General features: G+C 37.4%; 1 protein-coding gene across 1 annotated transcript in view; it reads right to left on the bottom strand.

The window, feature by feature from the left end:
- The window catches only part of HTR7 (5-hydroxytryptamine receptor 7), a 35,731-nt gene that overhangs the window by 5,214 nt on the left and 8,733 nt on the right, over positions 1-21,784 (bottom strand). The window contains exon 2 of the mRNA XM_017804218.1: positions 4,507-5,258. Within this exon, the coding sequence (XP_017659707.1) occupies positions 4,508-5,258 (751 nt within the window). The 3' untranslated portion in view covers position 4,507. The remainder of the gene's footprint in view (positions 1-4,506; positions 5,259-21,784) is intronic.

The following is a 21,784-nucleotide window of genomic DNA, read 5'->3' as shown; positions in this document are numbered from 1 at the left end:
CTAATACCATATAATGAGCTGTGTAAGAGGAGGAGGGGAATGGTTTCTGTGCCTTTCAAGCTTTGCTATTTTGCTTTTATTTTGGCCACAGGTGATGTTTATCTTGGGTCAAATGTGCTTGTGATACTGAAAAGTGGACTTAAGGAAGGATCTCTTACATAGTTGTGACTAAAATTCCTTTTAAGGAACTGCCTCACTCAGTGGCTACTCTCAAGCACTTTTATACACACTTTAGAGGTGAACAAAGAGTTGTATAAAGTAAACAAGGTCTAATTGGCATGTTGATATCTAGATAATTCTGGCAGCAATTGAAGATCTCGTGCTGCAGCTGAAGGCTGTGACTGAGTAGCCACTTATGCTGGATGAAGAGGAGGTCTAGATGCTGCCAGAAGCTGCACAGCTACTTCCTGATTTCTTCAGCTCCTAGCCCAGGCTATGGTAACCACTGCATTTCCCAGGATCACCTTGGCCATTGGTCCCATTTTCCTGCCACCTCCACCATCATAGTGGCTAGAGACCAATTTCAGAACTACCAGCTGGTAGGAAGATGGTCTAGGACGTGCAGCAATATGACTGAGGTTTCTAATCAGAAACACTGAATGTGGGTCCTGTAGCTAATAAAAAAAGATGTCTTGAGTTTCCCCACATGAAAAAAATTCATCTGGATATAAGGCCAGTTCTGCACTATAGTAAAAGGGCAATCCTGTTCTCTAGGATAACTTTTTCCATGCTGTCTTGTATTCCAGACTGTACTGCCCTGTGCATCTAAGGAACAACTCCAACCTTTCCTGTCAAACACTTCAACTTACACAAAGTGACATCTACCTTCATAGAAAACCTGAGATTGTCAAATATTGTAAGATGGCATACTCTGTAGTTAATGTGGGACTTCTCACATTTCAGACTGTGGCTTAAGGATGAGATAGCTGAAATCCTCCAAACCTCCCAGGAGTGGGGTTGCAGAGTGAGCTGTCACCAGCGTTCACATTCTTCTCTGACTACAATTTATGGATTTAGACAACATGAACTGCTTCTTAAATAAGAAAAATTGGCTTAGATTTCCCATCAACAGATCTTACCTAAGGTCAAAATTCTCTTCATGCTGCTATTAATTTTTTTTTTTTTAAATAGATTTTTGTTAAATCCAGAGTAGTGGTGACCTACAGAGCCCAGCTGTCCTTTAGGCAGTGAGGTAGCAACAGTCTCTTCACTGGCATAGTACAAGCATATTTTAGAGAGGTTTGTGTCTTTATTCTCAATTTTTTGGATATGTACCTTTGTTGCCTCTATATTTTTGCATTTTCCCAAAAGTAACTATCACAAGTCTGAAAGTCAGAACTGCTTCCACGTCTTGCTTCCAATATCTCATTTTTCTCTTTCTCTCTCATTTAGTCAGTGTTATGCTGGCTCCCTGTGCTCTGGATGGTTCCTGGAGTATTTTATAGATGTTTTTTCACAAAACCATCTATCTAATTCACCCCTTTTGCTTTCTTCTCGAAACACATGTAAAAACACACTGATCAAGAGTGCAATCTCTTCTTGGGTTTGGTAAAAGCATGTACTAGGCTGCACACATGTTGATGTAGACTTCTCTCTCACCCATTCATACGTTACCCCCTTGTCAGATGTGCAATGAGTTATCTAAGTTAAAAAAAATGCTACTGCTGCATTTATTGTAATGCAGTTCTATTTATTTATCTTTTTAAAAAGTAAAATGTCCTGTTCATCAACCCAAGCAATTATTTCCTTGTCTTTCCTTCCTTATCCAGGCCTCTTTCCATTAGAATTCTGTCTGAAAACTTTCTCCTCTGTTTCTTTTCTTTTTATCTGTGTGCTTTGGCAAAAGGACATTGTTCTAATCTTCTTGATTCTCTACTTTTCCCCTCAAATACAGGTCCATCTAACAACAGCTTCCATTTGTCTATGTTTTGGTTTGGGTATATGAATAAACTTGGTGGTGGTTTGTTTTAGTTTCATTTTGTTTTGTTTTTCTTTTCTTTCCAAACATATCCAGACATGAAAGGTGGATGTTTATCTCCAAAAACTTCAAGGATTGGTACACAGCCTGTAACAACTCTTATTCTTTCCTGGGCTCTAATTACCTGAAACAGAGGAAAACTGGAGTCCTGCAGGATGTGTTCCCTGAGGAAAGGAATTGCCTTTAGTGACAGCTGGGCAAATATCGATTTCTGACTCATAAGACACACGTTTAATTAAAAAAAAAGCAAAATCTTATTTGGAGAGAACACAACTTCTCAGACTTTCCTGCTGAATAAAAATGCTGAAACTTCTGCCCAGAATTCTAAAATCACCTTCAGAGGTTTTATAGTTCCACTTGGAGTCTTCACAGATACATTTATTTGTATATATTCTCTTGTAAATCCTTACACAGAGAAAAGAATTTACAGAAGGCCTTGAAAATGCCTCACTTATGCTGGAAACCAAAAAATTGCTACTCTGATAGGTAACAAAGAAACAACAGTAACTTCATGTTTAATATGGAAAATATGCTTGAATTAATATGAACTCTACTCTGTACTCCAGAGCTTGTGTATGTTCTGGGCCTAAATATCTTCTTGTTCTTCTGTACATAATATTGGAATATTTAAAAGAAACAGGACTGTTCCAAATCAATTTGAAACTTCTTTAGAAAACTGTTTTGAAGCTGGGATATTGCCTCTTACTATTACAAAACTAGGACTCTTCTCTAAAAATGAGACCAAAATGTTCTTCCTACTGTATGTATCCTGGTGTATAAATGCATCCAAAATGACTTAAGCATGTTTCAGTACACATAGCTCAGCATACCTAATCCAAGATTTAATGTATCTGCTACTTAAAAGCTCAAGTGTTTGCAATTATGTCTGAATCCTTTGAACAAGGGATCTGGCAGAAAATTCTCACTACTTATCCCAAATTAACATCACTGAACTCGTTTAAGTCATTTTGGCTTCATACTGGAGACAACTGGGACAGAAGTTAGCCTAAAGTGCGATCTGATGCTGAGGCAATTTGAGAATGAACATGTCTCCTCACTGATGTCCTGATATCTGAAAAAGTAGATCAAGCTCTGAAGCAGTCTCTGTTCACTAATATACCCTGTTGCTTCATCTGGAACATGGTGTGCAGCGCAAACTCGGTCCAGAGAAAGCATTTTGATCTTATGAGTTGTTTTATATTATTTTAGGTTCTTACAGTAATACCTGATGCAATCAGTGCATATTATATTAATACATTATTAAAAATATATTATTATAATCAACACCTTCGTAACTAATTTTTTAATAAAAACACTGTTATAATATTTGGCCCTGCTCCACTGAGGGAAGAACTTTGTTACCAAAGTCAGTAGAAATAGGGTCACATACTTGGACAAGCTGCAGTGGTGGTAGGAAAAGCTAGAAACAGTAAACTATCTTGATTCTTACAAAGGACAAGGCTTTAAATTACTTTAAGAAGAAGTGATGATTAAAATCGGTTTGTAAGGATGAAGTCCAGATGCCTCTGAAGTCATAAGGTCTTAAGTTTATTTTTTTCTTACTGACTTCAGAAGAGAAGGAAATCCCAAGTAGAAGAGCTTTCAAATAGACAGTAAATTAGCTACTGAAGTGGAACAAGGACTAACCATACATCAACAGAAATTACTTGAGCACAGAGTCTCCATCTAGATTAGAGAAGGGCTCAGCTAAGAAAGCCAAGAGAATTAAAGACTGAAGAGATGGACAAAGACCAGACAGATAGTGGAATAAAATGTAATCAGATATATTTCTTATGTTAGAAAAAATAGGACAATATCTTTACCTGGTGTAGTTAGCATAGCAGCACTGAACTAACTGTGCTGCATGACTGTATGCAGCAGTAGAAGTTGGTCCTTGTGACTTTACTCAAACTCTTATACTTGCATTGGAAGTATAATGTATTCTTTCAGTGCCAGAGTTGCTGTGCAAAGGCAATATTAAATTTCACAAAGTAGTTCATTTCCAGGCAATCTAGTAAATGAATGTTTAATGAACATATGGGTTTTTAAAATAAGGAATATTTCTAAGTGATAGAAGTTCCTTGATCCAGCTTCTTCTTAAATGGTTTATTTTTATAATAACAAAGTGGAAAGTAACGAATTACAGTAAACTTTTTACCATTCTCAGGTCTTTATTATAGCAAAGAATCTCTAGGATACAAGATGCATCCAACATTCAGATCTTCAGTTGTTTGGGCCAAACAGGTGGGTAAGACCAACTTTGCTCTTTCCTCACTAGCAGCTCATACATCCTGCACCATATTTTACTCTTCTCCTTTCTCGTATTCCTCTTACACCCAAATTCTTCAGATGGTGGTCTTGTTTTTCCAGGCTCATGGGTGGGCTCTACACTGCTACCTTCCAGTTTCTTGATGACTGCATTAACAGTCCTCAAGAAGCCTGGTTCTTCCTATAACTCTTCTTTCAAATCTGTGGGGAAAAAGCTAATGTGATAAACCAACAAATTATCATAGTAAAGGATGAGTGACCTTACAGAACAAATTCTGGCTTTTCTGCAAGCTTCAGAGCCTCATGCATCCCTGCAGCTGACAGTTTCCGGTTGATATTCCTGTATCTGCACTGCAGGAGGTTGCGATAAGTTGTCCTCAAGTCTCGATTGAAGAAGGCATATATAAAAGGGTTAATGAGAGAGTTTGCATAGCCCAACCATAGAAATGTTCTCTCAACCCAGAGTGGGATACAGCTGCATGACGTCCCGCAGATGAAGGGCCTTGCAGTTGAGAGGAGGAAAAAGGGCAGCCAGCAGACAGTGAAAGCCCCAACAATAATCCCAAGGGTAGTGGCAGCTTTCTGTTCTCTTTTAAAGATGGAAATGTTTTTCTTGTCATGCTTTAGGAGTCGTGAAAAATTAGCACATTCTTCAGATTCCTTGTGCAGTTTTACAACTCCATTCATAGAAATCCCTTCCGTTTCTTCCAGACGGGGAAAACCAGTAAACTTGTGTTTAGCAGCACTCCTCTTGGCAGCTTTGTAAATCTGATAGTACATGAAAAGCATCACTGACATGGGGATATAAAATGCAACTGCTGTGGAGTAAATGGTGTAGCCGAAGTCTTGACTGATCAGACAAACCTTTTCGTCATTTACATTTTGGGCCCAACCGAAGAGCGGGGGTATAGTGATGGAGGCAGATAAAAGCCATACACACAGGATCATTTTGGCCATACACTTCCCATTCTGCCTTACAGGGTACGTAAGAGGTCTTGTTATTCCCAGGTACCTAGAACAATAATGTAGAGTTACTATATTGTGCAGGGGTTAACTGTTAAAATTAATGTAGTCTGCTCTAAGCCAAAATCTTTCGCTAAGTTTTCTATTTTATATTTTTCAATCCTCTCTTTGCATGTATTTCCAACTTGTAAATTCATTTGTCTTTCATGTTAAAATTTATAGTGTTGATATTTATATAAAAGGTCTTTTATTTCAGAAAGAAATCTCCTGTTGGCCCTAATGGGCTGTGATTTTAACCAATTTGTACAATCTTCATGCAGATAACTCTTTTTTTTTTTGGCTTTTAAGGCAATTCTGAAACCTAAATTTAAATTTGCTAACTTATGAAATCTTGGAATATAGATGAATGCTCAGTCCATAAAGCGTACCACTTTTTGTATTGAGCGAATGGTTAAATTATAACAAGCAAACATTCATCTCCATTCTTCTTACATATTCAACAGTTAGGAAGATTCCTGCCACTAAGCTGAGACAATCAGTTGTCTTTCTTACCTTCATGTTTCAGACAGGAACAACCAACTGCAAACTTACACCAAGAGTAGATTATTTCAATATTACAAAATTCTTTTTATCATCATTTAATTAGAAAGAAACTATATTTATTCAGTGTCCAAACTTCTACCAAACAAAATGAAAATCTATCACAGTTCAAGAAGACCTGGGGAAGAAAACACAATTTTACAGACAAGAAAAATATTTTTAATGTGTCAGTTTTTTCATAGAAAAAAAATTAGTCTGTTGTAAATATCTATATTTCCTATTTGCAGTATCTTAAACTATGAATAAATTTCTAATTAAAAAAATATGATTATGGCTCTATATAGCTGGATAATAATATCCTAAGTTTGAATTTACTCTAAACTACAGAGAGTTTCCTCTCTAGCTACGGGAATTTTCTCTTGGATGAAATTAGATGCTTTTTTTTAACATCTAACATTTTTAGTTTCAAATTTGTTTCTGCTCAGTTGAAACTTACCGGTGAGTTACCACTAACTTCTCAAATTGTTCTTTTTTACTTCTTCCAAAAGGAAGAATTTTGAGAAAATCAGTGTGATTTGCTTTGTTACTTGTAAAAGAAATGGTTTCAAATCAGGTTTCAGAATAATGTTTTGGTTTCAAGAGTTACCAGTGTTTACTCAGACAGTGAGGGTTCTGGAGGGCTACAAACAAGAAATATAATAATGGGATTAAAAATATTTTTGGGGAGCATATTTTCTCTCTCTGTTCACTTAGCAAATCAAATATGAGATTTGTCTGGCTCTGGGGAATGCTGCATTGTTGATTTTACTGCAATGCAGTAAATTATGGCTGGTGCTCTTGCTTTGCACAAGCACCTAGGTATGCTAGTTATGGAAGTAAAAAAAAAGCGTCATTTAATGATCTGTTCTGATGAGTAACAACAATTCTTAGCAATGTCATTGATTTTATATTGCTGTTATGATGACTGTTGCACAAAGGACAGACCAGTTTACTGTGCCCTACTCTCAACAGGATGCACAAGCATTTTGCCAGTGAATCTGTGCCTGGAGCTAAGAACTGTTATTAGAATTGTCTGGGATTAATGGAGTGCAATCCATGGACCATGATATTAAACAAGGCTGCTTCTTGTGCCCCTCACCATCAGCATCACAATATAGTCACTGCTCAGCTCCAGCAGCTGTGGGCAAACTGCAGAGACCATGGACTTCTCTGTTTTACAGCAGCATGGCCAAAACCATTTGCACTCCCAAGGAGCCGAGAGTTTTTCAAGGTGCTCCAAGATATGGAAGAGCAGAGTTAGTGCAGTTTAACTACCTAAGGGATAGATTACAGTGCTTTAAACAATTTAACAGCAGCAAGGGTGAGTTATTAGATGCAGCCTTTCTGGGATGAGTGGCACACCCTTAAAATTTGTCCAAGAATAACACAGTTTAGCTGCAAAACAGTCAAATGCATCCTTTGTGCAGAAAGACTACTTGCTGTTTATAATCTGTTGTTTTCAAAAAATCTTTTAAAAGTTGGTCTGAAGTATGCTTTTTTCTAGCTATTACCCAATTGGTCACTAAAAATAACACACTTCTGAGGTGCACTTCATTATGTAGCTAAAAAAGTTAAGCTGGATTTCTGTAAAAATCAGATCTGTGGGCTGCATGCTCTGAGTGCCTACTGATGCATTCTCATACACCAGAATATAACAAAAAGAATTCATGAAAGCATAAGTATACTGAAAAGAATTAAAATTCATTAGTTTTGCCCTGGCACCAATTTTTTTGGAGTCTATCTGAGCTTCAGAAATGCTATTTGAAATTAAAATATATTAATTAACATAAAAATATACCAGTATCCTTTCTGCCTTATTTTTTTTGCTAAATGTAGTATGATAGGGGAAAAGAAGTCACCAGGCACAAATGAAGGAATGTTATCTTTTAATCTCTCTATATGAAATCCATTACCCTTGAAAACTTATTTGCAACTCCAAAATAATGTAAATCACTAGTGTTGTCTATACTGAAGAGTGTCCAGGACTTATAGATTCATGAACTTCAAAAACATTGTGTCAAAATAAGTGTAAAAATATGCTTTGTAATGCTTAATCTGTAATCACTACCCTGAAAAAAACCCTGAAGGCAAATCAGCTGAACTTAACATATTTGAAAATATGTAACACCTTGAGGTCTTATTGCTGGCAAAGAATGAAATCAAAGTCCCTAAAAAGCCCATTTCATATATCTCAGCTATCCCCCACATGAAAGAAATGTCTCAGACTTGTTATTCTGAGATTTGTTTCTCTTACACGCCACAGATGTTCATTTTGATCTTGGCGAAGAAACTGTGCCTCAGTTCTCATTTGTATGAGAAGGGCAATGCTATTTTCTGAATTTCATGACTACATGGTTCTGCCAGACAGGGCATATTACACCCAGCACAGTGAGGTCTGTGTCTAGGTAACTCCCCAAAAGCACAGTACTACAGATGAAACAGCCTTTATATTTCTTATAAACTGGTCATGGCATTTCTCATTCAGCACTACCTTATGCTGTATGCAGAACACTGAGGTGCAGGAGGCTGTACCAGTTGGGCAACCCTACAAGAGGCACAAGACATACAGCAGTCACGTCCTGCTGCTATTCCAAGGGTGCTGGGTGAGTGAGAACAGTGAGAAGGAAGAATCTGGCTATTAGACTAGTGTCTAACAGATACAACAAAAAAAGATGATGAGAACCTTTTTTCTGCTACATCACTGAAATCTGGAAAACAGCCCCTTGCTCAAATACCAGACAGCATAGACCAAAAAAGTGGCACATGGTGAAGGACAGAGTAAACTTCTTTTTAAATGTGTGTAAATGCATGAGCACATCCCCATTCTGGGTTTGTTTCTTGTTACTTCTTCAGTGTCTCTTCTTCCCTGTAGGAGGACTGGAAACTGGTTCCTTTGCTGCAGTGTCATTCAACTCCAGAGAGGCAAAATTCCCCTGCACCATCCTTTCCGGAGCTCTGTTCAAACATGGGAGGGGGAGGGTAAAGAACTCCGTCCTTTGTTGGGGTGCTATTGTCAGCTATTGTATAAAATTGCCATTTGCCACATTCACACAATGAACACCAGCAATGGAAAAGGTAAATGAACAAGTTCTTTCCTTTTGCTTTATAAAATTCTGGCTCTCTCTAATCCAGTATTCTTTCCCAATATCTCTGAATTGTTACCATATAATGACAGGCAATTGTTACAGACAATTTAATGTAAAACCATTATAACTACATTGGACTGCTCCTGAGATCATTCAGTTTGTGTTTTTTTTCATTCTGGCTTTTCTGATACTGATGCATTACAATGGCCACACAGAATAGATTTTATTCTACAGGGCTAAAAAAAGTCTCCATTGTCACTTGAACTGTAGATTGCACAGGCAGTTCTTACTACAGTGTGCTCTATATATTAAATGCTACAGTATGCATTAAGATGTAACACATACAGATAATAGATTGCTATATAATTTATCTCCCTGTGATTCTTTATATTGCCTCTTCCTGTCTTCATTTGTCTTAGTTATTTGCTCGTTGTGATGGCTGTGGCACCTTGGTACCTTACAGCTTGCACAGTGATTATCAGACTGGAAGCTGGACTGCCACCATGACTCACTAGAGGTAAATATAAACATGAAGGTGCAATACAGTTTCTTTTCTTGTGAATATATTTATTTCATTCTCTAATCTAGGAAATTGTGAAAAGTAGTTTGCTTTATCTGTCCAACAGTGGAGCGAATTCACACAGCCATCTACTTATCATCCACTAGAATAACTTTCAGGAAGATCTTTCTCAGCACCTGCATATTAATAACCTCAATTTGTGGCTGAATTGATTAGTAATTCTCTAGATGTAGAAGATATCAATTTTTCCTCCAGGAAGTAAAAATCAGGAGTATCAGGCATTGCAGCATTTCAAGTAAACCAGGCATGAATTTTTTGTCTGTATGTGTGTGGTGTGAACCTGATTGTTTTTTCAGCAGTAGAAAAATTAATTTCCTTTTCTTTGTGGTTGTCATGGTTTAACCCCAGCCAGCAGCCAAGCCCCACGCAGCCCCTCACTCACTCCCCCACCAGTGAGATCAGGTAGAGAACTGGAAGGGTAAAAGCTGGAAAACTCATGGATTAAGATAAAGACAGCTTAATAGGGAAAGCAAAAGCTGCATGCAGAAGCAAAGCAACATGAGGAATTGATTCACTGCTTCCCATGGGCAGACAGGTATTCAGCCATGTCCAGGAGAGCAGGGCCCCATCACAGGTAGCAGTTCTTTGGGAAGACAAACCATCACTCCAAATTCCCTCCTTTTCTCCTTCTTTCCCCCACTTAATATATCAAGCATGATGTCATTTCCCTGATCAGTTTGTATACTTTATTCTACTTAAAAGCAAGTCTGAGGGACAGAGCATCTCTTGCATTGTGTAAACACATCATCTTTGAAGAGAAGAGAACAATTTCTGTTAGGTGTTTTGACATAGCCATAACAGAAAGTTGTAAAAATGGTGAATTTTTCATTACTATGTTGGAAACTTTGAGATGAGTCTAGTCCTCACACCTTTTGAAATATCCAGAAAGCAAACTGAGACTTTACAGCTACATTAACTTCAACAATAGAAAGAAAATAGTAATAGATGGTCCAATTTGTGATCATATGTCCAAAATCTTTCTTTCTTACCTTCCATTATATGGCTAAAAGATAAAGAAAAAAAGTAAAAGGACTAGTCTCTCACTGTGAGCAGTCACAGAGCAATAGAAAACCTAACAGCTAGAAGCATTAAAATAGTTCCAAAGCTTCCTGCCCAATTCAATAATAAATTGAAAGCACCATGACATTGACATCACTTATGTGACTTTTGTATCACACATGTAATTCCACTGTCTCTGCTCTCCATGTATGGTATAGGCAGAGAGAATTCCATTCTAATTAGTCCACATTTCTTTCTCGGAATTCACTTACTTGATCTAACAGATTCCAGAATCAGATTAGCGTCTTTCACTGTCTGATTTAACTTTTATGAAGCAAATTGGATTACTACGGAATAGAACTAGAAACATTGTACTGGAAAGGATACAGATGTGTATTATAGCTATTTCTACAAGGAATCACAACATATTGTTCTCTTATCACTTATCATTTGATTTGGAGTTGTGCTTAACCTGGGGTTCTTTCAGTTCTTCCTACTTTTGTATTTTAAGAGTCATAAAACTGTTTTATTCCAGAGACACAACAATGCTTATTCCTGTGCTTTTATCCTCTTTCTCTAGTACAGAAGCTTTCCATCTTCAATACATGTCTCCATGTATTGTTTTCTATGCCAACCCACAGCAATAGAATCCTGTCTGGTGATTTACCTGCAATAATAATTTATTCTGAAGAACGATGCTGATCTACTGATTTTTCTTCAGTGGCTATGATTCTCTCATAATCTTTCATAATTTTTTTCTGTCTGATTCAGTTCAACATTAATTACGTTGTGATTGTGAGATACTTCACAAGAACAAGAGCAAAATGCCATTCTTGAAAGCTATCCAGCATTTAGAAATATTCTTCCTAGTATAGTCATTGATCTAGATAATTTTTTTCCTTGTACTTCAATACATTAAACAGTAAGTCAAATGTAAAAGTAACAGGTTGAAACAATCTATTCTTTCTGTCATGGTTATGTCAAAACACCTAACAGAAATTGTTCTCTTCTCTTCAGAGATGATGTGTTTACACAATGCAAAAGAAGCTCTGTCCCTTGGACTTGTTTTTAAATAGAATAAGACATACAAACAAAAAAACTGATCAGGGAGATGCTATTCCCATCACATATTTAAGTAATTGAGATGGAAGCAAATGGATAGAAATATGAAAAGGCCTAAGTCCTGAGACATGAGCATTACAGTGCACAGCTATGGTGCTATAATGTGACAATTACCTCGCTAATTATTATACAACAGTATTGATCCCTGCCTTTCTGCAATAGAGACTGGCCTCACAATCACATCACGATGACTGCCAGTTCATTGTCTTGGAAGAGGAGGATATTTCAGAGGCATTTCCTTACCAGAAGTGAACAAAGTTACTGATTTCATTGCATATATGAAACCTTCTAGAATATGAATTGGGTCACTTTAAAACCTAAACATAAAATATTAATGTTAGAGATGGCAAAACTAACAAAATGAAACCATTACTCAGTGGAGAGAAAAAGACTTTGACTAATTCTGTTCTACATCTACTTAAATGTTGCATCTTTTCTATGTTGTGAACTAGTTCACAGTTTATAAAAAATCTTTGCACAGTGGCCAGCTTCCACATCTTAACTGCATTTGCTAGAACTGCTGGAAAGCTCTTCTTCATCTTTCTCAGTTGATGGTGAATGCACTGATGTGAAAGATCTTAAATTTATGTTTTGGTATCTATTCTTTTAGATGCTTATGCTTCACATTTCATATAATTTCAAAAGTATTCTTATTGTTGAAACAGTGATACTTTAATTTTGATATTTGGAAGAATGAGAATGAAATACTTGTTTTGTTTTCAGTAAGGTTAACACTTTCCATTATTCCCCTTCTGATCTTAAATTAATCATATTTTCTTAAATTCTTTTTATAATAGGATGACATTTATTACCATTGCTATAGTGGGTACATATTGAATTTATTCTACATAGTAAATGTTCTGACTTGATTTTTCTTTTTGTCAAAAATCATTGTGATGGAACTGAAGAAGTGTAGGCTTTCCTGGCAGTCACTGATGATTAAGTCAATCAAAATTAAATATCTATTCATTCTAAAGGAATGTAATTTGCATAGTACAAGATTTTCCTCTCCTACAGTTATTTTAGTTTCTCTGAACTTTCATGGACTTTCTTCCTCTCATATTGTATAATTTTACAGCTTCATATTTTTCTTATTTATTTTAGCTCATTTTTTATTCTTCTATTTCACTCATTCTTATTTCACTCTCTTGCCGTCTTATTTCTATTTCTCTGTTAACTCTGTATTTTCCCTTCTTCATTTCTGCCTACCAATCTAAGATATCCATCCCACAGACCGGGAGATGTTTTCTGCTCTCATTCTAAGAAATACTTAACAACCAGAAAGAGATGTGCAACTATTGCCAGAAAGAGATGTGCAACATCTTTCCACTCAGCTTCTACTGTCTTACATGCCATTTCTGAAACCATATTGTTCTTTCATTTCAGACTTTGGCAAATTTCTTTCACCTGCCCTCACCCTTTGCCTTTCTTTTCCCCCCTGCATGACTGACATGTCAAAGTATTTATCACCTGTCACAGCCTTGTTCTCAGCTCCTCGACAAACCAGTTTGGTAGCCTTTTCTTTTCCTCTGCAAACCCTGTGAAGAAAAGTTCCCAACATGCAGTTGTTGATGTTTACTTTGCAACACTGCCCAAAGGTTAAATAATATGTATTTCCTACCCAATATTTTGCAATTACCCATATAAATATTCTGTGTTATAGACTGAATGCTCTTATTAAATCCTTTTGAAGAAAACAGTATATGTATATTTTCCTTTTGTCTATTTTCACCAAAGACATAAAGGTATGAGACATAAGAAGGGAAGTGCATTTTAGCCCATTTAATCCTTCACCAGCCTCCTAGAAACTAGATGCATTTGAAAACTAAAAGGTTTTGAGCACGAATTATTTAGAATTAAGTTGCACTCTGCAATGGAAGACTTCCTATTTTTAAGTTTTTCCAAAATGTCTGAACTCCAACTTTGTGTGTTTCATCATCCCTAGTTTCCTGTATACAAGTGTGGTTTGCTTACTGAGTGCAACAGGATTAATTATATACAGAGCTCAAAAGTGCTTCTCACCCCACTTCTTGATAGATAATCTGTAACACTGCAAAAGCTCTGTAAATCTGGGCAAGTCACACATAAGAAGAATCTATTTTTCTTTACACTGTTCAACATTGTGAAGGTTGAGGGAAAATTAAAAAATAATTTCATGCTTTCCTAAAAGAAAATGTACAACTCTGTTGGGGACACACCACCCATTTCTGCCCTTTCACCACCACCACCTCTCCCCTTCTCAGATTTGCAAACTCACTTTAATTAATGTAGATCTGTTTTTTTGTGGAAGAAGTAAGAGAGTCAAAATGCTCTTCCTAAATTTGTTATTCCTTTCAAAAGTAGAAAATAATAATAAAAATATAGGGTAAACTATAATTTGCAATACATATCAGGAGCATTTTAGGAATATTCCCTAGGGAAAAACTTCTCAGGTTTTTAAAGAAATATCTCAGTTCACTGAAAAATTCTTAATGGAATTCATGATAGTATACACACAAACTACTTCACAAGTGCAGATGGCCAGGGCCCTGTACACTGTTAGAGATTCAAACCCTGTGGTCTGATTTACAGTATTTGTTAAGTAATTTTATCAATCAAGGAGAAAAAGGAAAAGCAAAACATTTTCAAAGATGGCAGTTTGTTGCTATATTCAGTAAAGTGACTTATATCAGAAAACACTATTTTGATTAAAATTTACATTTCGGTTTATTCCACATTGAGTCCCTTCTTATTATTCCAAAATATTTTAGACTCATAGAAACCAATGCAGTGCATTTGCATCATGGCAACTGTTATATCTAACTAAATATCTAATTACTTGTAGACTGATGACTGTCTTATGTAACTATTTTTTCACCTTTATATGCATGATGCAGTATTTAATTTTACTAAGTTATTACAAGATGCCTTTTTGAGGGGGTAGAGAAGCTACCTTAACCTTCTGATACTATCTGGAGACTAAGATAGGAAAAGCTTTGCTCTAGAAAAAGAATTAAAGAGAAATCACATTCTCATTTATTTCAGTCTAGTTGTACTGCAATGTTCACTAGAGACTGAGCAGGCAGGAAAAAAGTTCAGGTTGGAAGAAAGCTGGGGAAAGAGGTTTTATCTCACATGGCCTTTTGTATTTTAGAGGACAACTGGTTAAATCTGAAAAAGGAAAATGAATCTGAGTAAAGGATTTGGCATGACTGGAGGGAGATGGTGTTGTCAGTGAGCTTGAGGAGCAGCAGCAACCTTGAGCGTGAGTGCACACAGTTCAAACGTTACTGAGGAAGGATGTGGCCTGGCTTGAAATATTGCTTAATGTGTTACATGGGACTTACTCTCCGCTGTGGGGGAGAATAACTTTAAGCAAAGACGTGATTTCTTGAAACACCAGCTCAGATGAAATCCCTACTCTGTTAAACAGAGGCAGTTCCTGAGCAAAAGAAAACAGAGAAATGGAAAAGAATATGTTTTGCAGATAGGAACTGGAAAATCCTCATTTTCCTTTTGTGTTCCCCCCATCTTAACCCTCTTGTTCCTCACACCTGGGGGTATTGTAAAAGACAATGAAGATTTCAGATTTTTGTCAGTCTGCACCACATCTAACATACTTTTTCTCCCCCTTTATGTCTTCATAAAGGGTTTTACTTCTCAAGCTCACAACTTACTAACAGAGCTCAGATCTCCCACTTTCCCATGTCCTGACTGATGTTGTCCCAAGATGAGCAGTCGTGATTCCAGGCCAGTCTGCTGGCTGCAGCCAGGCCAGAGGAGATGTGCCAGGAGACAACCACCAGACACGCCTCAGTCTTGGAACCATCCTGTTCTGTGCAAGCATTCAAGTAGGCTGTAAGGAAAATTGCAATGTGATTTCTCTCAGTTCTGTACTGTGTCAGACACCAGCACAAACATCCCTCAGGTAAGCAATGAGGTAGGTTGGTAGCCCACAGGATTCTGTGTCTATATTTTGACCAATGTATCATCTTCTCCTTCCGTGTCTGTGCAGCCATACACATACACACACACCTCAGATGACCCCTTGTATTGTCAGCACGGTGGATCCCAGGACGTACATGTAAAAAAACGTTGAATCCAGAGCAAGCCCTAGGAGGAAGGGTACGGAAGTACCCACTGATGCACATTGCACAAGGGAGGGTGCCTATGTGGATGCAGCTGAGGCAGCCTGGAGGCTTCTTCAGGATGGAGTCAGTCCTTTAGATGGTTCTCAGGAGGAGGAGGAGGTTGCCAAAACAGTATTGTGTTGTCCAGTTCAAAACAAAGAACTGCCAAGTCCCTGCACCCAGCTGAGCACTCTGGCTGTTCCCTGGCTACACACTGGCACACGACCCAGGCCTCCTGAGCCCCTTGCTTTTTGCAGGAGAGAGCCTAAACATACATGGAGCTACACAGACCTCTGCTCTGGGTGATCAGGGAACATAAATATCAGGATTTGCCCTGAGCATATCAGGCTGTGACTTTAGGTGCAGTTTAAGTGGCCTGCCCAGAACCACAAAATAAGCCTATAGACCCTGATCACAGGGTCATCACAAGCCAAGATTGCTGCTTTAGTTACACAACCATTTTTGTGTGTGTTTCTTGAGGCCGGATAACAGATACCTGCAACTAAAATGTGTGGAGGCTCAATTTCAGAGTTATGAAAAACCGTCTGTTCTTTTTAAAACAGTAAACCCTCACCAGACTCCTCTAAAGTAGAAATGGCTAAGGTGATTTTCTCCAGCTTCATTACATGAGTCACTTGGATTGACACTAAACATCAGCTTAAAAGGAATTATTTTGAAAGTTATAATGGTGTTTAAAAATGAAAGCCTCCCACAACTTTAACTACAATATCATGACTGATGTCTTCAGTACAATTAAATGAAGCATTTCAGAAACTTCCATAGTATAAGTGATGAATGAAATGAAAAAGCACAGACCATTGAACTGATCATACCACTACATTAAAACAAAGTGTCTTCAGGAATTAGCTGTATAAATGTGCTGATATGTATGTCTCTTCTCTTCCTTCCTTGAATACAAAATGTTTAAACATAATATCTCCAGATTCAAGGAACAACCCTCTCTAGAATACTTCTTCCCTCCTCCCCCTTCTTCCTCTTCCTCTCTCTGAAGAGACAGGAAAAATACTGGTCCAAATTCTCCTCTTTCCTCCTCCGTGACAGTAATTTTGCAAGAGCCCTAAGGAACACCTATATAGTCATTATGGGTGAATCTCAGTACAGAACTAACCTTCTTGGACATTTTTGGCTTTTTCTATAGCTGTATTGGCCCAAAGGCAGATCCAAATTTGTCAAAAAGCACATAAAGATTTTGCTATGTTCCACAGGATCAGGTATGTGAAAACTGTAAATGTTGACTTCAGGCTTTAATTGTTTGTCCAAGCTCAGATAGCTAAAAACCAAAGGATATCAGTAAACTGTGTTAGATATCACAGGAAAATCTAAGTCTAAAGCAGGTTTAATTAGTAGTCTCCTTTCAAAACCTTTGGGATGTGCAAAGCATCTTGTATAGGATTTGTCTAGAGTTCAGTTTTCTCTGCAGTGGTACCTGTGGAAATGTCATACAGAGGTACCTACTGTTTCTAGGAAGTAGGCACCATGGGTTTTAATTTCAGCCCTTTCCTTAGAAGTCTTTTTTAAATATTGCCGTTGCAGTTCAGACTAAAATACAGTTTTCACTAATGTAATCCTCTCAATGCAAATAGGTCTGAAAACAAGAAGAAAACCCACTAACAGAATAAAAGTGAGAAATTGCAACTTTGCAACTGTAACTGAGACAGTGAAGCAGCCAAAGCATCTAAAATATCCTGTTTCATAAAACAGTCCAAGATTAAAAAGGACAGTGTCTCCTCAAACACTAATATGTTTTGTCTGTCTAACTTAGATCAGCAATGCGTTACCTGAGAATAGCGGCAATCAAGCAAAGAACTATCATAAGGCTGAGTCAGTTAAAAAAAAAATCACCAACAAACAAAAAAAACCAAAACCAAACAAAAAGCCCCAACCCCAAACATGAGGTAGGGATTTTGTCATAAATTTCCAGTGTGTGAGCAACTAAGTACAACTCTGGTCAAAGCACTAGAAGAATAAGCTGCTTCTGCCTGAAGTCACATACTGATGGCTATCTAGCAGTGCTGTGTAAAGAATGAACAGAGCCATGTTTTGTTTCTGGAAAGCTTTAAAATTGGTCTTCGTTCTGAATTTTATGAAGGAAAAATCCAAAGCTTTTTTTTATCTTGAACTGACTGGCTAGAAACACAATGGTGCCCTGAACTCTGCTTTTCACATACAAACAAATGAACTGAACCAGCTTGTTGTGAAGTATCAAAAGAGGACATTACCAGGAGATAACATTAGTTGTGTTACTTTAAAAAAACCCACTACATTCTAGCAAAATCATCTCAATGTTTCATTTCATAAAATATTCTGATAATAGAACATCCCATTCTGATCCCCTATACTACCAGTTGTTTTTTAAAGATGCAGACTGGAGTTGCTTGTTTCCTACAGCAGTAAAATAATTTCTCTCTTCCTAATACAAATAAATCTTAACACAGGAAAAAATCATAACTTGTTTTGGAAGGGGAGCCAGTGGGCTGGAAAGAGCACAGCATGAGGGAAAGCTATCAAGGAAGGAAAGCAGAAGGCTAGATCAAATTCTGTATGTATGATTCAAGAACCTTTTAGAAAACTGCTATTCACAGTCCTTTCCAACAGAAACTTCTGGTACAGGGTCCTATTAGATAATAAGGTGATTCCTTCCCTGTAACTTATAAAAACAGCTATTTATTTACCATTTCTTTATATTTTAGCAGTATATTTTCTGCTCAGTATGTAGCACAGAATGAGGTTATCATGTCTCATCATCTTTCATGTCAGTGGAATGGAAGGTTTACTGTAGCTACCACATTTCTCAACCATATGTCATTTATTTCCTTAACACTCATTTTAACTAACATATTTATTTACAGCATGCTTGTACATCCGATCCCAAGTTCTCCCTTCACATGTAATCCTCCTGCCTGCTGTCATTTTTCTCACAAAATGTCTCATTCAGTGATATTTTGGAATTTAATATCAATAAATCACAGAATCACAGAGTCAGAATCACAGAATATTCTGAGCTGGAAGGGACCACAAAGGTCATCAAGCCCAACTCTTCAGTGAATGGCCCATAGGGGGATCAAACCCACAACCCTGGTGTTATTAGCACCATGCTCCAACCAACTGAGCTCATCTCAGGGTCAAAAAAATGGCTCAGATTGAGCTTTCCTCTATAAACTGGAAACAGAAAATTTGTAGGAATTTAATATTACTTTACAAATATAACTGCCCCTTGCAGTCACTCAGAATCCTTAAATACACAGGTGCCCTTTAACTAAAGGAGAAGACTGAAGGGGAGAAAGATCTAGTGATGAAAAATAACTGCAGGAAAGCCCAAATTGCAGTGTGTAAAACTCTACGTTCAGCCTTTCCCAACCTCAGTGTTTAATGGTTCAGTTGTCATAATGTTTATTCATTTTTGCCAGCCGGCTTGGGAATGAAGAATGGACACTACTTCTTTCTAGCTAGCTAGTCCTCCACTTTAATGAACTTTGAACATCCTGGGTCTTGCTCTGTGGTTCCATGTAGCTGGCTTTTTCCAGCTTGCTGCTTCAGTAATATTTAATCCAAATCCAGAAGTCCATAATTCCCATTTAAGATACCAACAGGTCTATTTTTGTAAAGGTAGCTGTAAGTAAACTTAGAGAAACCTGAAAAAAGGAGATTAGCCAGGATAGTGTGTCCTCTTTGTCTAGTTGAAAACAGGCTTGCCCACCAGTTTCCACTACAGTATATTCTTTTTTTCAGCAACATTCTTCATATTTTTCCTTCTTTTAAAATTCATGTAAAATCTGCAACACTAAATATTTTTAAAATATAGAACACATCTCAACACAAACTGCTACACCAACTTCACAGGCATGAAAACATAGTACATCTACAAAATGAACCTCTTGCTTTTCTCTTGTCAAGAGAGGAGTTTCTGGCCCCCTTCACCTGGGCTTTCCGTATAGAGTGACAAAATTTAAGGTCAGATTCAACTATTAGCTATCCACAAATAACCATTTGTCCAGCTTAGTGTGTGTGTGTGTGTGTGGTCACGATTCTTTCACAATGCCTTTTTGTATTCCCTAGAACTTAGAGTTATACTTTTATGCTAAAACAGAACTACAGCTGACAACAGATCATCTCCTCCTCCAAAGTCTTTAAAGATAGCAGGATTTGGAGATTATCAAGGATCCCAGAACTCTCTTCTATATTCACTTTACAGATGCTACATAAAAATAAAAATAGATATAAAAACTGTACACACATGAAAGCAGTGAAATAAGTGGGATCAGCAGAAAGAAGCCTTTCTTCTCACCTCTCAGTGAGGTTTTTCTTTCTCAGCAGCAAGGTGGCAATTCTAAGGTTCTTCCGAGTCATGGTAGCATCAACTTTGTGCGGATAAAGAGTTAAATACCTAAGGTTTACTGCTATGCCTACAGCTTCCAATAACATCAATTCTCATTGCCAGGCTGAAAACTTCAAACATGCATTTGAATTTAGGAGCAGAACTTTGGCATCAGGGTGGGATGAATCACCACGGCTGGCCTATGAACATCTCAGGTAGTTCGCTGCAAGCTGCAGGTGTTTCGGATATTTGGTAAGAATCTCCCTTCATATCAACACTTAGGCAGCAGTGCAGAAACTTCCCATTAAGTAACAGCCTTTAGAAATGTTAAGCTCCTTCCTGTGTTGTTTAATTCAAAGGCAAACATTCCACTATACTATTTTAATTTCAGTTATTTTTTTAAAAATGAAGACTGTGTTCTGCTAACAACAATACTCATTTTTGCAAAAATAGCAATATAGGACAATACACTCTTGAGACACTACAGTCAGTATTGTTGCTAAAACTGCTTCTGATAAGAAGTGGGTCTTCAAATGCAGATACTTAAGGTAAAAAGGAAACTGCAGTACATAACAATGCAAAAATTAAGTCTTTTGAGCCAAAGCTGTACTATTTTTAGCATCAAAATGTCTTACTAGACTACTGAAGAAAAGCTTTGCATCTTGTCAGCAGTTGTTTTGGGTCATGCATATAAATACTACCAAGTAATTTGTGACCAGACAACATACTCTTTGTTCAGGGATTTAATATTTCAACTATTTGCTAAATGTCAACTTCTACAGCAAATAAACAAAGCTTAACAAGCCACATCGAAAACCGCTTACAGAAAATTATTCTGGCAAATGGAACTGTATATCTGAAATATTTCATGATAATCACAACATGTTTTCGTGGCTTATATTCATGATGACAGTTATGTGGCAAATTCTCCAATAAGTTTAGATAACAGCATATACTTCTGTTATCTTTTATATGCCTTCCAGTTCTACCTTCTAATATTTATACCTATTGCCAATTCCTGAACACCGGCTACAAGAGTAAATCTTCTAGGGCACTATTCTTTACTCTGATTAAAAAAATCCCTATATTTTCTAGCATGGGAACAGTCCTCCAACTAGTAAACAGACACTACTGCACAGACTTGGGTTTTTTGCAGTTGCCTTTTGTGTCCTTCTCCAGAGATCTGCAAACCATATGTTGAAATACATTGTCCCCAGACTCCAACACATCTCTCGTGAAAAGCAAACAGTTTATAAATAAGGTACTTAATGAAAGGTCTGTATTGGTAGCACAATTTCACTCCCAGCAGCAATAGGCCATATTTCTGATTGCAGGTACTTGTATGGTTGATGAGAAATGATGATTCCAATGCCACCAGGTATTCTTCAGCGGGAAGGAAGGTGGCCCAATTGCATGCCAGGTTATCGGGAGGAGAACTCATGATGTGTTTGCCCAGATCTCCAGTTACCACCTCTCCCCAAAAGACTGGACTGTTTTCAAAGCCCATCCCCCCCCCCAAAAAAAAAGTTTATTTAAATGAAAACTAGACATTTGATCTGTTTAAATACAGAAAACTTATCACACTGGGAGTGAGACGTAAAAAGGTTTGTACGTAATTCTGCCACAAAAATGGTGTTCTTGTAGGCAAGCTTTTGCTGCCAGTTCTGATTTTACCCAACTTGGTGAATGTCTGAGATACAACAAGCTCTGTCCAGCCTCCCTTGCTTCCTGAGCAGTTTTTCCACCACTATTAATACATGGTAA

This window comes from Lepidothrix coronata, unplaced genomic scaffold (assembly GCF_001604755.1).
Source record: "Lepidothrix coronata isolate B3197 unplaced genomic scaffold, Lepidothrix_coronata-1.0 Scaffold8, whole genome shotgun sequence".
NCBI lineage: Eukaryota > Metazoa > Chordata > Aves > Passeriformes > Pipridae > Lepidothrix > Lepidothrix coronata.
This window is presented reverse-complemented; position numbering and strand designations above follow the sequence as displayed.